The sequence below is a fragment of the Octopus bimaculoides genome, chromosome 7 (assembly GCF_001194135.2).
Source record: "Octopus bimaculoides isolate UCB-OBI-ISO-001 chromosome 7, ASM119413v2, whole genome shotgun sequence".
NCBI lineage: Eukaryota > Metazoa > Mollusca > Cephalopoda > Octopoda > Octopodidae > Octopus > Octopus bimaculoides.
In genome coordinates, this window is record NC_068987.1 from 13,330,718 (window position 1) to 13,344,603 (window position 13,886).

General features: G+C 36.3%; 1 protein-coding gene across 1 annotated transcript in view; it reads left to right on the forward strand.

Moving 5' to 3' along the window:
• Positions 1-13,880, forward strand: part of LOC106869736 (phosphatidylinositol 4-phosphate 3-kinase C2 domain-containing subunit alpha) — a 172,927-nt gene extending 159,047 nt beyond the window's left edge. Inside the window, exons 24-34 of the mRNA XM_052969122.1 lie at positions 979-1,155; positions 2,522-2,691; positions 3,023-3,179; positions 4,658-4,890; positions 5,546-5,621; positions 6,450-6,586; positions 7,145-7,250; positions 10,010-10,091; positions 11,122-11,237; positions 11,667-11,792; positions 12,649-13,880. Of these exons, the coding sequence (XP_052825082.1) occupies positions 979-1,155; positions 2,522-2,691; positions 3,023-3,179; positions 4,658-4,890; positions 5,546-5,621; positions 6,450-6,586; positions 7,145-7,250; positions 10,010-10,091; positions 11,122-11,237; positions 11,667-11,792; positions 12,649-12,846 (1,578 nt within the window). The 3' untranslated portion in view covers positions 12,847-13,880. The remainder of the gene's footprint in view (positions 1-978; positions 1,156-2,521; positions 2,692-3,022; positions 3,180-4,657; positions 4,891-5,545; positions 5,622-6,449; positions 6,587-7,144; positions 7,251-10,009; positions 10,092-11,121; positions 11,238-11,666; positions 11,793-12,648) is intronic.
• The last annotated feature ends 6 nt before the right edge of the window (positions 13,881-13,886 follow it).

A 13,886-nucleotide genomic window follows, 5' to 3' on the forward strand; every position in this document is an offset into this window, starting at 1 on the left:
ATAATACTACTGTTGGTTAGACCTAGGAAGCTGCACTGCTTCCTGTCGGCCTTGACACATTTCCTGTGTCCTTATGTTTACATAAGGACACAGGAAATGTGTCTTAAACATAAGGACACAGGAAATGTGTCTTAAACATAAGGACACAGGAAATGTGTCCTAAACATAAGAACACAGGAAATGTGTCAATGCCGACAGGAAGCGGTGCAGCTTCCTAGGTCTAACCAACAGTAGTATTATTCCGTTCAGGGGACTGTCACATTAAGTTGACAGCATGCAACTACTTCATCGTATCACTACTGCTTAAATCTCTCTGAGAGATTTAGAAATGTATTATTTCTAAATCCTGCCAGAATGTGTTAGGTATTAATGTATACATCATCATTTTGATTTTTGCTGTTTTGCATGCTAATAATCATTTCATATTTGCTTGGCAGACTTTAGCACACATTGGCAAATATTTTGTTTGCTGAATTCTGTAAATAAGAACAACCATTCTTGTATACATTCAGAGTTGCAGATGTTTACATTCAGAGTCGCTGACTGAAGAGGCATTAATTATGCCAAAACACTGGTGTCTCAGAGTCTGCTACATCACTGTAATGTGTGTGTGTTGCCAATGCACGTTGTCTGAAGGGGGAAGTTGTTCTCCAAAAACAAAACCCAACAGTGAATAGCATATTTATGTTCAAATCTGCCAGAACATGTTAAGAATGAATATACTCATCATTTATTTTGATTCTGACTGTTTTGCATACTCAAAATAATTTAACATCTAGGGATTTTGCCTCCTCAAATAAGTATGCTATGTATCAGTTACACTACCTCACAGTATCCAGAGTTACTACACAAAGTTCAGCAACACCTGTACTCCTTAAAGTCTAAACAGGGAAAACTCCACTTCCCTATCCCACTTCATATGGAAGCTTAATGACCATGGATGTGATCACCCTACAATAATATGTTTATTTATGTAAGCATGAATTTGAATTCCTTTTTTCTCTTCCCCAAATTATAGGAATGGTTGAAATTGTTACAGAATCTGAAACACTTCGGAAAATCCAAGTTTCTTATGGACTAACTGGTTCTTTTAAAGAGCGACCTCTTCAAGAATGGTTACAAAAAAATAACCCAACTCAACTAGAATATGACAAAGTATGTTGTTTGAATCTATTTTTTCTTCTTTCTTTTAGTGTAATAAATCAAATTGTTTCAAATAGTACAAAGTAGTATGGTAAAGAATAGAGTTCTCCTTAACAGAACTATTTGAACTTAACCCATCTTCTGGTCTAATGCCACCATTGGAGACCCACGCAAACATGGAAAAGTAGACATTCATATAATGATTACTTAATTATATATTCACTGGTTTTCAGAAATAGAGTTATTAATATTTCTAAGTCTCTCTAAAGGAGACTACGGCAGCGGTACTGGAAATTAATAGTTATCGCCAAGCAGTCATGGCAGTCCCAAAATTAGGACGAAAGCTGCCGTGAATTAGCTCCAAGAAGCCATCGCCTCTAGCTAGCTATGTGACACACGAAACCTGTGTCCTTTATAACCTTCGAACAGATAGTCAGCAGCGCCGCCTGGCTGGAGCTTAGCTGCTCTGCATTGACAAGGGGCAACACCCTGAAACTAGTCTGCAGATGCCAAACCAGCAAGGGGAATCTGCTGACATCCCCTGTTCGAAGGTTATAAAGGACACAGGTTTCGTGTGTCACATAGCTAGCTAGAGGCGATGGCTTCTTGGAGCTAATTCACGGCAGCTTTCGTCCTAATTTTGGGACTGCCATGACTGCTTGGCGATAACTATTAATTTCCAGTACCGCTGCCGTAGTCTCCTTTAGAGAGACTTAGAAATATTAATAACTATATATATATATATGTATATATATATATATATTAATTTGTAACTATCTCTCCTTCTCCACCTTTACTTTGTATGAACCTATTTCTGTATAAATAATGATTGCTTATATCACTGTGTAAGTATTTGAGGATATATAAACAGGTCGTCGTCAACTTACGACCTATCTAACTTACAATCTATCGACTTTACGATGATTGGCCAGCTCCCAGCAGCAATAATATATAGTCCAGTTGAAACCTAATGGGTTTAATTTCTTACAAATTGACCTGTCTATGGATGATGTCAGCTAACAAAGGCTTCCCCTAGCTTTGGTTATTGACTGCCACTGTGTCGGATGACTATCCTATAGTGGAGACATCAAGACAACCTCATATTTGTTTATAAGGCAACTGCTTGAGACTCCGAAATTTTTGACTAATGCCAGTATAATACAGAATGCTGTGTGTGACTTTTACTTGAGAATGTACCTTAACAATGTAAAAATATAAAACAGCTATGTAGGCCACATAGGCTGACTTATGACCAGTCAACGATGACCTGTATTCATGTGCCTAGTTCCTTACACTAACTCATATACTGATACACACAACACTTTATTTTAATTTATATTGATTCATTCATCTTCTGGTTCTATGTTTTTACTTTCAGTCTTTGGACAACTTCTTGTGTTCTTGTGCTGGATATTGCGTAGCCACTTACGTATTGGGTATATGTGACAGACACAATGACAATATCATGTTGAAGCAGTCAGGACATTTGTTTCACATTGACTTTGGCAAGTTTCTTGGTGATGCTCAGATGTTTGGCAGCTTCAAAAGGTAAGGAAACCACAATGGTATTGTTGAAAATTTCTTAAATATCACAAGTGACATATTATATCATTATAGGCACAGGCATAACTGTGTAATAAGAAGCTTACTTCCTGACCACATGGTTCTGGGTTCAGTCCCACTGCATGGCATCTTGGACAAGTGTCTTCTATTATAGCCTCAGACTAACCAAAGCCTTGCAAGTGGATTTGGCAGATGGAAACTGAAAGAACCCTGTCGCTTTGGTCAGCCCGAAGCTATAGTAATTCTAAAGAAATATTTTGTGAAATTCAAATTATTTGTCCTGTAACTTCAGAATCTTTTTACGTTCATTTTATAGGGACCGAGTGCCATTTGTTTTGACCTCCGACATGGTTTATGTCATTAATGGTGGAGACAAAAACTGTAGTCGATTCCAGCGCTTTGTGGATCTCTGCTGTACTGCATTCAATATTCTTCGCAGAAACAGGAATCTTTTCCTCAACTTCTTTTCTTTGGTAAATATTCTCTCTTTTTGCATTATTTTTTTTTTGTGTGTGTGAGGGGTTTAATTTTAAAATCATGCACATCTTATACACACAGGTGTGAGGTGTGGCTGTATGGTTAGAGGTTTGCTTTCCAACCATATGGTTTCTGGTTCAATCCCACTGTGTGGCACCTTGGAAAAGTGTCTTCTACTATAGCCCAAAGCCAACCATATATTTTCTTTTGGTGCAGTTTCTGCAGCTGGACATTCTTCCTAGCCCCAACCACTATATAGAATATGCTGCATACATTTTATTGTGGCACCAGTACTAGAGGAATTGTCATGTCCTTGACAAGTCATGGCAAGAATAAAGGGTCCTCTCAACCCTGCAATGTTTTCACTTGTTCATCACCACCTCACAAACACTTGTGGTTCACCTTTTACGCTGCAAGACAAGTAGAGATACTCATTGCTTTATAATTTCTCCATTTTTTCCAGGGCAACAGGATCAGTACAGTGGATAAGAGAGAGGATGACTGCAGAAGATAGTCTTGGTTGAGATTAGAAAAAGAAGGGTATAATACGCTATAAAAGAAAACTCCCAAGGTGACACACAACAGGATAGAACCTGAAATTAGATGGTTGCATAGCAAACTTCATAACCACACATCCATGCCTGTATCTTATGTGTATGTGTGTATTTATATATGTATATATATATAGGTGCAGGCATGGTTGTGTGGTAAGAAGCTCACTTCCCAACCACATGGTTCCAGGTTCAGTCCCACTGCGGGGCACCCTGGACAAGGGTACTGTACTATAGCCTCGTGCTGACCAAAGCCTTGTGGGTGGATTTGGTAGATGGAAACTGAAAGAAGCCCATGTCACATATATATATATATATATATAGATAGATAGATAGATAGATATATTTGGTGTGTGTGTCTGTGTTTGTCCCCCCCACCATTGCTTGACAACTGATGTTGGTGTGTTTACTTCCCCGTAACTTAGCAATCCAGCAAAAGAGATCAATAGAATAACTACTAGGCTTACAAAGAATAAGTCCTGGGGTCGACTCAACTGCTTCGACTTAAGACCCTTCAAGGCAGTGCTCCAGCATGGCCACAGTCAGAATGACTGAAACAAGCGAAAGAATAAAAGAATATAAATGTGTTTTTTATGTCAAGTTATATATAAAAGCAATTTAACATTAAACTGAAGAATCACTCAATACTTTTTCGTAGAGTACATGTTTATTAAACTTTTTGACAGTGACTTTGAAGTTTTGGCCTGCTAGCCCAGTGCCACATTAAAAATACCCAGTACACTCTCTGTAAAGTAATTGGTATTAGGAAGGGCATTGAACCAATGAGAACCATGCCAAGTCTGACAAATGGAACTCCAGCTGGCCAGCTCCTGTCAAACTGTCCAACCCATACCAGCATGGAAAACAGACATTAAACGATGATGATGATGATATATTTACATGTGATCTCTTTTGTGTTATAGATGTCACGATCAGGAATTCCTGGTGTGTCCGAGAATGCTGTCACCTATATTCAGCAAGCACTACTTCCTGGAAAATCCGATGCCGAAGCTGCTGCTATCTTCACACGCATGATTGAAGACAGTTCCCGCTCAGTTTTCACACAGTTTAATTTCTTCATGCACAATCTTGCTCAACTAAAATTCTCTAGCCACAATGAAGGTGCCTTGTTGTCATTTGTTCCAAAAACCTACAGGTGAGCAAGACTTATTCTACATGTTTAACCCTTAGCATTTAAACTGGTCATATCTGGCCAAAATACCATTCTACCTGTATAGACCTATTTCATTCTTTTTAGAAATCTTCAGCATGACAGCCTAATGTTCTTAAACTTAAATTCTTTAAAAATTATTCCACTTTTGCATTAGATATAATTACATCTTTTCCATATATTCAATACAATTTTCTTTAGCTCTTTTGTAACCATATGTTTTGTTAAGCTACATTACTTTATTTCATTTAATTTTGAAAATAATGAAAAATTTAATAAAATAACTTAGCCATTATTAAGCTAGTGTTTGAAGCATAAATCCACATGAAATCCAGCTTCTTTCACCTCTTCTACAATGTCATTTAAAAAATAAACAATCTCATCATTGAAATCTCAAAGCTATGAGATAATGTAGGATAAATTCAAAACAATGTGAATAAATAAGCATTATATCTGACAAAGTAATCTGAATGCTAAAGGGTTAAGGCAACATTGGATAATAATCTAAGAATTTATTAATTACTAAAAAAAGGTAAGCAACCAAAATTTAGAGTTTATATTTATAGTAAGGTCAATGTGTATGTATCATATAAATTTATGAAAATGTAGACAGTTTAAATTTCCTTCCTTGTTTGTTTAGCATCCACACAGACGGACGTATTACAAATATTGAAGTCATCAACTTCCAGAAACGATACACTCCTGAGAAACATTATGTAAGTATAGGACAGTTTTTTTCTAATTTGCATATTCATTATTTAGTTCAGTTGGGAAAATATTTATAAAAGTGACACCTTTTCTTACCATAACAAATGTCCATAGATACCTGTTATTTTTTTTTTTATAATATTATATTTATGTGATTATATATTGATTTCAATTTTTGGCACAAGGGAGAGACTGAGTCAATTAAATCAACCTCAGTGTTCAACGGTTACTTATTTTATTGACTCCAATTCAATAAAAAGCAAAGTCCCCTTCAGCAGAATTTGAACTCAAAACATGAAGATGGATGAAATGCTTACCACTCAGCATTTTTCCCAGCAAGCTAACAATTTTGCCAGCTAACAATTCTGCCTTATGATTATATATCGTAATGTTATATTTATAGATCACATTTTCTTTGATCTTTACATATTTCACTGATTAGACTGCAGCCATGCTGGGACACCAGCTTGAAGGATTTAGTTGAACAAAGTAACCCCTGTACATGTTTTTAAGTCCAGTACTTATTCTATCAATACCTTTTGCCAAACTGCCAAGTGACTGTGATGTGAACAAACCTACACTTGCAGTGGGGTAGCTACACACACACAATCATATGTATGCAACATGCTTCTACACGGTTTCCATCTACCAAGTTCACTCACAAGGCATTAGCTGACAGAGGACTATAGTAAAATACACTTTTGTCCAAGGTGTCACACAGTGGGACTGAACCCAAAACCACATGGTTGCAAAGCAAAGCTCTTAACAACACTGCCACATATAACACTACACCTATAACACTTCATTTTATTTATTCTATTTATTTCCTATTTCAGACATATGTAATTAGAATCATGAGACAAAATGTGAAGGTGCCATCCATAGTCTTTCGGCATTTCTCAGAGTTTTTAGAGTTTCGAGAAAAACTGATGCAGCGATTCCCCTTGGTCTTCTGGCCCCCCTTATCTGGAAAGTAAGTATTTGAGATTATCAATTTTAGTTAATCTTTAGGAATAACTGTGTATCTGTAGAACTGATGTATCTAGCTACTAAACCAGAAAAGCACGTCCTTCTACAGTTGTCTTTGTTGCTATAATGTTGATGATGATGATGATGAACAACAAGTGGTGGTGGTGGTGGAATTTGGTAGTAGTAGTAGTAGTAGTAGTAGTAAAGCGACAGCAACAATCACCCTGGTTCAACTCTGTTCCAGCCAATCAAAGACTTGAGAAACATCATCATGGCATGGATAAGGACAATTCAACAGGATTCAGTGGATCACAGAACCACATCTTGCTCCAATGTCTGCTTTGGTATGGTTTCAACAGCTGGATACCCTTCCTAATAACACCAGGCACTTAGCAGAGAGTACTGGGTGCTTTTCACATGGCACCAGCTCTATAGAAGTTGCTTTTCCATCAGTAAGACCGAAGAGCACTTTCAAGCTCTGTGTTGTTGATGCTTAAATAGGAAGTCGAAACAAAAGTGATTTTTCGTTTCATATTCTAATTCCATCTCTCTCTCTCTGCAGGGTCATGTTTGGACGAAGTAATGTAAGGACGGTAGCTGTGAATCGCAAGCTAGAAATTTCTAGCTTTGTGAAAGAGATATTCAAGCATGCACCTGAGATCTCTGAGGTAAGTTCTGTAACAAACCCTTTTTTTTTTCTTTACAGATGATTGTTAGAATCAATGCATAATTGTGTTGTTTTTGTTGTGATGGGAAGGGTCTGTTTTAACCCTTTTAACACTATCCCTAGTTCCATGTCACAAACGTCTTGTTTAACCCTTTAGCATTTAAACTGACCATATTCAGCCCAAATCTATTTTATGGTCAAACCAGTCATATCTGGCTTTACAGACATACCCTACAATGTTCATTCTAAAAAATAAACAACTACATCATTGAAATCTTGACGGAATAATTCTGTGTTAATTTATGTTCCAAATCTTAGTTTGATAATCTTTTGTATTGAAGGAACAAGGCCCTGAAATTTTGGGCAAGGGGACTAGTCGATTACATCGACCCCAGTGTTTCACTGGTACTTAATTTATTGAGCCTGAAAGGATGAAAGGCAAAGTCGACTTCAGCGAAATTTGAACTCAGAATATGAAGATGGACAAAATTCTTATTTCTTTATTGCCCACAAGGGGCAAAACATAGAGGAGACAAACAAGGACAGACAAAGGGATTAAGTCGATTACATCAACCCCAGTGCGTAACTGGTACTTAATTTATCTACCCCGAAAGGATGAAAGGCAAAGTCGACCTCGGTGGAATTTGAACTCAGAACGTAACGGCAGACGAAATACCACTAATCATTTCACCCGGCGTGCTAACGTTTCTGCCAGCTCGCCGCCTTCTATGGACAAAGTTCTGCTAAGCATTTCGCCCGACGTGCCAACAATTCTACCTGCTCGCTGACTTAAACCTTAGTTTAATAATGGTTTCAAATTTTGCCACAAGAGCAGCAATTTGGGAGAAAGGGATGAGTCGATTACATTGACCCGTGATTCACTGGTACTTATTTTATCGACCCTGAAAGGATGAAAGGCAAAGTCGACCTTGGCAGAATTTGAACTCAGAACATAGAAATGAGCGAAATATCACTGAGCATTTCATCCTGCATGCTGACGATTCTCCCAGCTTGCCACCTTAAAGACCTTAGTTTAATAATGACAGTTATTTTACTAAATTTTTCAGTATTTAAAAAAAAAATCTTTGTTGGGATTAGATTATGAGAATGATATTGTGACATTATCAATAAGCAGAAATGTGACTGATTGAGCATACGGTTCAATGTAAAGTCAATATATAAGTCTTCAAGCTGACAGAATTGTTAGCATGCTGGGCAAAATGCTTAGTGAAATTTCGTCTGTCCTTATGTTCTAAGATCAAATTCCACCAAGGTCAACTTTGCTTTTCATTATTTCAGGATCAATAAAATAAATACCAGTTGAACACCTTAAAATTTCTGGAAAGGAAGTATATGTATATCCTCACTTTCTTTAGAAATTTCCATAAAAAATTTAACACACAACGGGACTGCACTAGTTTACAATTATATTTCAAAAGAGGCACAATGCCGGCTGGCATTGTATCAGAAAAAATGCGTAATAAACTCTTGTATAAAATTACCTTCTGCTTAATTAAAATTACTGAAGCATTTGTTAAACATTATTCGATAAAGGAAGCACTAAGCTAAAAAAAAAAAAAAAAAGAAATAACGAAGTGAAGGCGAGGGTTGTAAACCGTTAGCCATAAATTTTCACTGACCTCAGCTTGCTGGAGTTATCTCCCCTACATAATGCCGCTTTTTGTTTTTTAAAGATTATTTTTTAAGTAGTTTTCTCAGTGAGTGTTTGTCAATTAATTGCATTACATGTATGAGATAATCTGTGCCACCCACATGTTGTTATTCTAATTTTTTCATCTTTTATTGTTTCGCTTGTTTATGCGGCCGTGTGGGGTACCCCCTTGACAGGTTTTAGAGAAACAAATCAACCCTATTACTCATTTCTTAAGTCTGGTACTTATTCTATCAGTCACTTTTCCTGAACTGCTATGTTATCGGGACATAAACAAACCAGCACCAGTTGTCAAGTCGTGGGAGAGACACACAACAAACATATATAAATATATTTCTGTTAAAATGTCTTATTGACGAGTTTCATTTCTTCATTTCCCTGAAGAGAAGATTACATTGTTTTACACCATTTTATTCCTTTGGAATAATACCAGTGATATCTTCGACACATGTGTCGGAAGTAAAAGAATTTGAATAACACCTGCGTTTAACTCCATAGTAATTTTGAAAGAAGTATCTATAAAACTAGTTTTTAAACAATTGCAGCATGGAAAGTTACTGTAAGCCATTTAAGAACACACAAAAAAACGTGAGATTCACTTCAACATTTAAATTTAATTTGTGTCAAAATATTTTCGTTGCTTTGAAACCACAACCTGTTCACTGACAAAACTTTATGCTGCACAAAGTTTTGTTGGTGAACAGGTCACAGTTTCAAAGCAACGAAAATATTTTGACACAAATTAAATTTAAATGTTGAAGTGAATGTAACGGTTTTTTGTGTGTTCTTAAATGGCTTACAAACATTTTCCACACTGCAATTGTTTTTGTTTCAGCACACGATCTCATATCAAGTCACTTGCTATGCAAGTACATCTCCGTAATAGTTTTTAAACATTGAACGGCTATGGGAGTCCACCAGAATAAAATAGGAATCAAGGGGGTGCATAAATAAAAAATGGTTGAGAACCCCTGAACTAAACCATACAAAGAAATTTTAAAGCTGCTCCTCTTTCACTTCACTGTGTGCAATGCTAATAAATTCCCCTGTGTTTGTTTTCAATGGTTGTTTTTCAATTTCCATTTCAGTGTGACCTTGTCTATACTTTCTTTCACCCACTCATTCGAGATGAACAAAGTTCTGGTCTGAACATGAACAATGGTTTACAGGGTGAGTAGATACTTGTGGAGTCTTATTTGTAATTCTATTGAGATTTATTATTTATTAAGACATGATGGCAGCGAGCTAGCACAATCGTTAGCATGCTGAGCGAAATGCTTAGCATTGTTTCACCCATTGCTACATTCTGAGTTCAAATTCTGCCAAAGTCGACTTTGCCTTTCATCTTTTCGGGGTCAGTAAATTAAGTACCAGTGATGCAATGGGACTGAACCTGGAACCCATGTGGTTGGGAAGCAAGCTTCTTTATTTCATCAAGTTTTCCATAAAAGCATTACATAGATAGAAGCAAGTGCGGGCTGGACAACAACACAAATGAAATGAATGATGAGCAAAATAATGATATTGATGAAGGAAGCAGAGGATGCCTGCCAATCAATGCTTCCTAAAAACATTGTTCTTTTTTTCTCTTTTATAAAACCAATTGAGATTATAAACCTCTTACTATAGTTCATTGGGACACAATGTCCTTTGAAAAAAGGCACTAAGCCTCTTACATTTTTCGCAAATGGACTCCACGTCCTTACAAAATGAGGCACTAAGCCTCTTACCTTTTTTACAACTCTAGGCATTAAAGCCTCTTGCTTCTATGCCCGACTAGGCACACTGCCTCATGCAAGTACCTGGACGTTGCCAAGTCGAGACACTTTAGCATAAATTTAAATATATCCCTGGGGAAGGAGTTCATTATCCTGCACAAGTCAGATTCCCCTATGGACCTCCGCAGCCACCTGCAGAGGCCAATCAGGGTCCTCAGTGCCGGACAGAACCCCTTCCCTCCGGCCTTTTCTTTTCACCTTCTTTACAAAGTTTTCTAAAGCTCCTCCCTTGTGAAAAAGGATTACAAATCCCTCGTCTATCACATAGGAAGGGGCCACAGTTTCTTCCGTCGGTGGCGCAATTCACACTGACAGGGTTTCGGAACATGCCGGCAGTGTGTTAGAAAATATTAAAAAATTTTGGAGTAAAAAGAACAGTCTTGTTAAATTTTTTTTTTTTTTTGCTTGTTTCTTTTTCACAGATACTGTTAATAATGTCCGGAATATGACTTCGACAGGAATCCGAGGAGAACTAAAAATATCAATTCAGTATCAAAAAGAACACCTCCAAGTTATGATCATGCATGCAAGAGGCTTGGTATGTATACAGATGTTGTTATTGATGTTTCTACACCTGTCTTCGTCTTCTGTTTTCTGTAAATTTGAACTATATAGATAGAGAGAGAGAGAGAGAGAGCATAGATAACATGCACATATCAGTTTATATCTAAATTTTTGCATTAAATATACTTCATGTAATGATTCGAGAAAGAGTTACGTCCCTTGGTAAAATTCCAGTATATAAATGGCGTTAAGTATTTAAATATTAGTGATGTACTAATATCGACAATGATTGTTTTATTTCAATCTTATATTCAATTTTCTGAAAGTCCTAGTTTTCACTCAATTGTCACGTGATTAAAACGACGAATTTATGAATTTTATTGTTGTAATAATTTATATTAAAAAATACTAACGATTTACGGCTTTTTTTTTGTTGTTTTTTTTTTTACCTTTATATTCTCAGAGTTCATATGGAATTGAAAACCCCAGTCCTTATGTAAAACTCTACTTGCTACCAGATCCTGAAAAGCTAACGAAGCAAAAAACTAAAGTGGTTAAGCATTCAACACACCCAACTTACAATGAAGTTGTAAGTACTCCCATTATTAAATTTATGTTTTCTTTTTCATTGTTTTTTAACAGCTACTTTTCTGTGCTTGGAGTTTTAGGCACATTTTCTATGGCTGGATGCTCTTCCTGTCAACCTTTCCCCCAACTTTCACCTGTTTCCATGGCCAGACATGTTTGCACTGATTATTGGAAATGAAGGACACCGCTTGTATAACAGTGATGTTCATTTACAATAGTTGCACAACATCAATATAAAGAGACAAAGATTCACATACATATATGTGGGGGGAAGGGTATGTATGTGTGTGTGTGTGTATAAATATATATATATATACACGCACAAGCATATATCCCGCTTATTGGTGGGGGGTCTTATCTTGCAGGTACTTGGTGACCTCACCAGTGCTGATGTTAGGTGTGTTAGGAAGGGCATTCCAAGCCATAGAATGGTGGAGTCCCCTGGCTTGTCTGATTTTTTTCTTGATTTTTTAAAAAATTATCTTCAACCCTGGAGGTAGTATCTTAATTACCAAATACCAAATTAAGGATAGAGAAGGATAGATAATTTCAAGAATCATGAATTCTTCCAGAATTGACATGTCACTAAGGAAAAAGACAGGTTTATTGTCTAGAGATTAGAAGACCGTCATGGATGTGTGTTTCTGGCTCAATAACTGTCATAAGCCCAACAATTGTCTGACCTTAACTCCAGTATGAACTGGTCTTAATTGCCAATTGATAATTGCAATACATCCTGTAGAGTCAGACAATAATTGATAAAGTATGGACTGTATTGTTATAGAATAATAAACCTCATGCAAAATTGTGAAGCTATGAAATTAAGATAATATTAAAGTTTTTATTTGTCCTGACAGATGCAGTACAAGATGTCTCTGGAAGATGTTAAGAAGCGAACTTTGCAAGTGACTGTTTGGAACCATGATGTCTTGAAAGAGAACCAGTTCATGGGTGCTATATATATCCATTTACGAAAACTAGACCTCAGTCAAGAAAACACAGAATGGCGCTGCCTTGGTAACCTACAGATGTCAAGTACCAGCCATATTTCCTGATGATGCCTTTTTTCCCCCACATACAGCCTACCAGTTGGTGCCTTCATCATATTCAAATCATTCAAACAATGGAGGTTCCATTAAACTACCATTATTTTCATCATCACCATCATCACCATTGTACAAATCATTGATAATTATATGATTCATTGACCGTAACTTTGTAAGTCCTTTTGGCAATGTTTAAAATTATTATACAAGACTGCTCTTTTACTCCAAAATTTAAAAATATTTTCTACAAAGCAAAAAATGAAAGATTTTTTTTTAAAAAAACTATCATCTCATGGGAATAATTTTTGAAAATGATTAATTATTATACAATGAAATATATTTAGCATCAGAGTTTTCTGCAAGAGAATTCACCACATTTTACATCAAGTGTTGCCTTAACTTAATCAAAGCATCAAATTCTTCATCACAAAATACACTGCAGACACTAAAACTGCAAATGCTTATGTATATGTGATTGATATATATGTATGTATGTATATTTATGTCTATATACATATATGTATCCGCATGTGTGTGTGTGTGTGTATATGTGAGTATTATACATAAATTTGCATCTAATTTATCAAACAATATTTTTTTTTTTTTTTTGTCTTTTACCAAATTATTCTCATTTTTCCCATTCCATTCAGCCATTTTAAATTCACTGCTGGATGAAGTCATGCTGACCAATTGCAGGCTGGATGTAGTGCTTATAGTGTCAGGTGATTAAACTCTGGCCATTGCACGACTGAGCGGAATTCAAACTCAGAAGAGGTGAAACAGGTATGCAATATAAGGCATCTTATCTGATAGGCTAAAGAATTCCGTTAAGTTCCATCAATCCACTGCCCTGAACTGGTAGATTATTTATCAACTCTGACAAAAAGAGGAAAGGTCAAAATTTTCATCTGCTGTATTTAAGAAAAAACAATTAGAAAATGACCTTATCTTCCAAAATCATTATTCTTCTAATTGCAGTGATATCTTAGCAAGGGACAGATCATATTTGATTGATTATTACCTAGCTGTTCTTTCTCCCAGGGTACCAC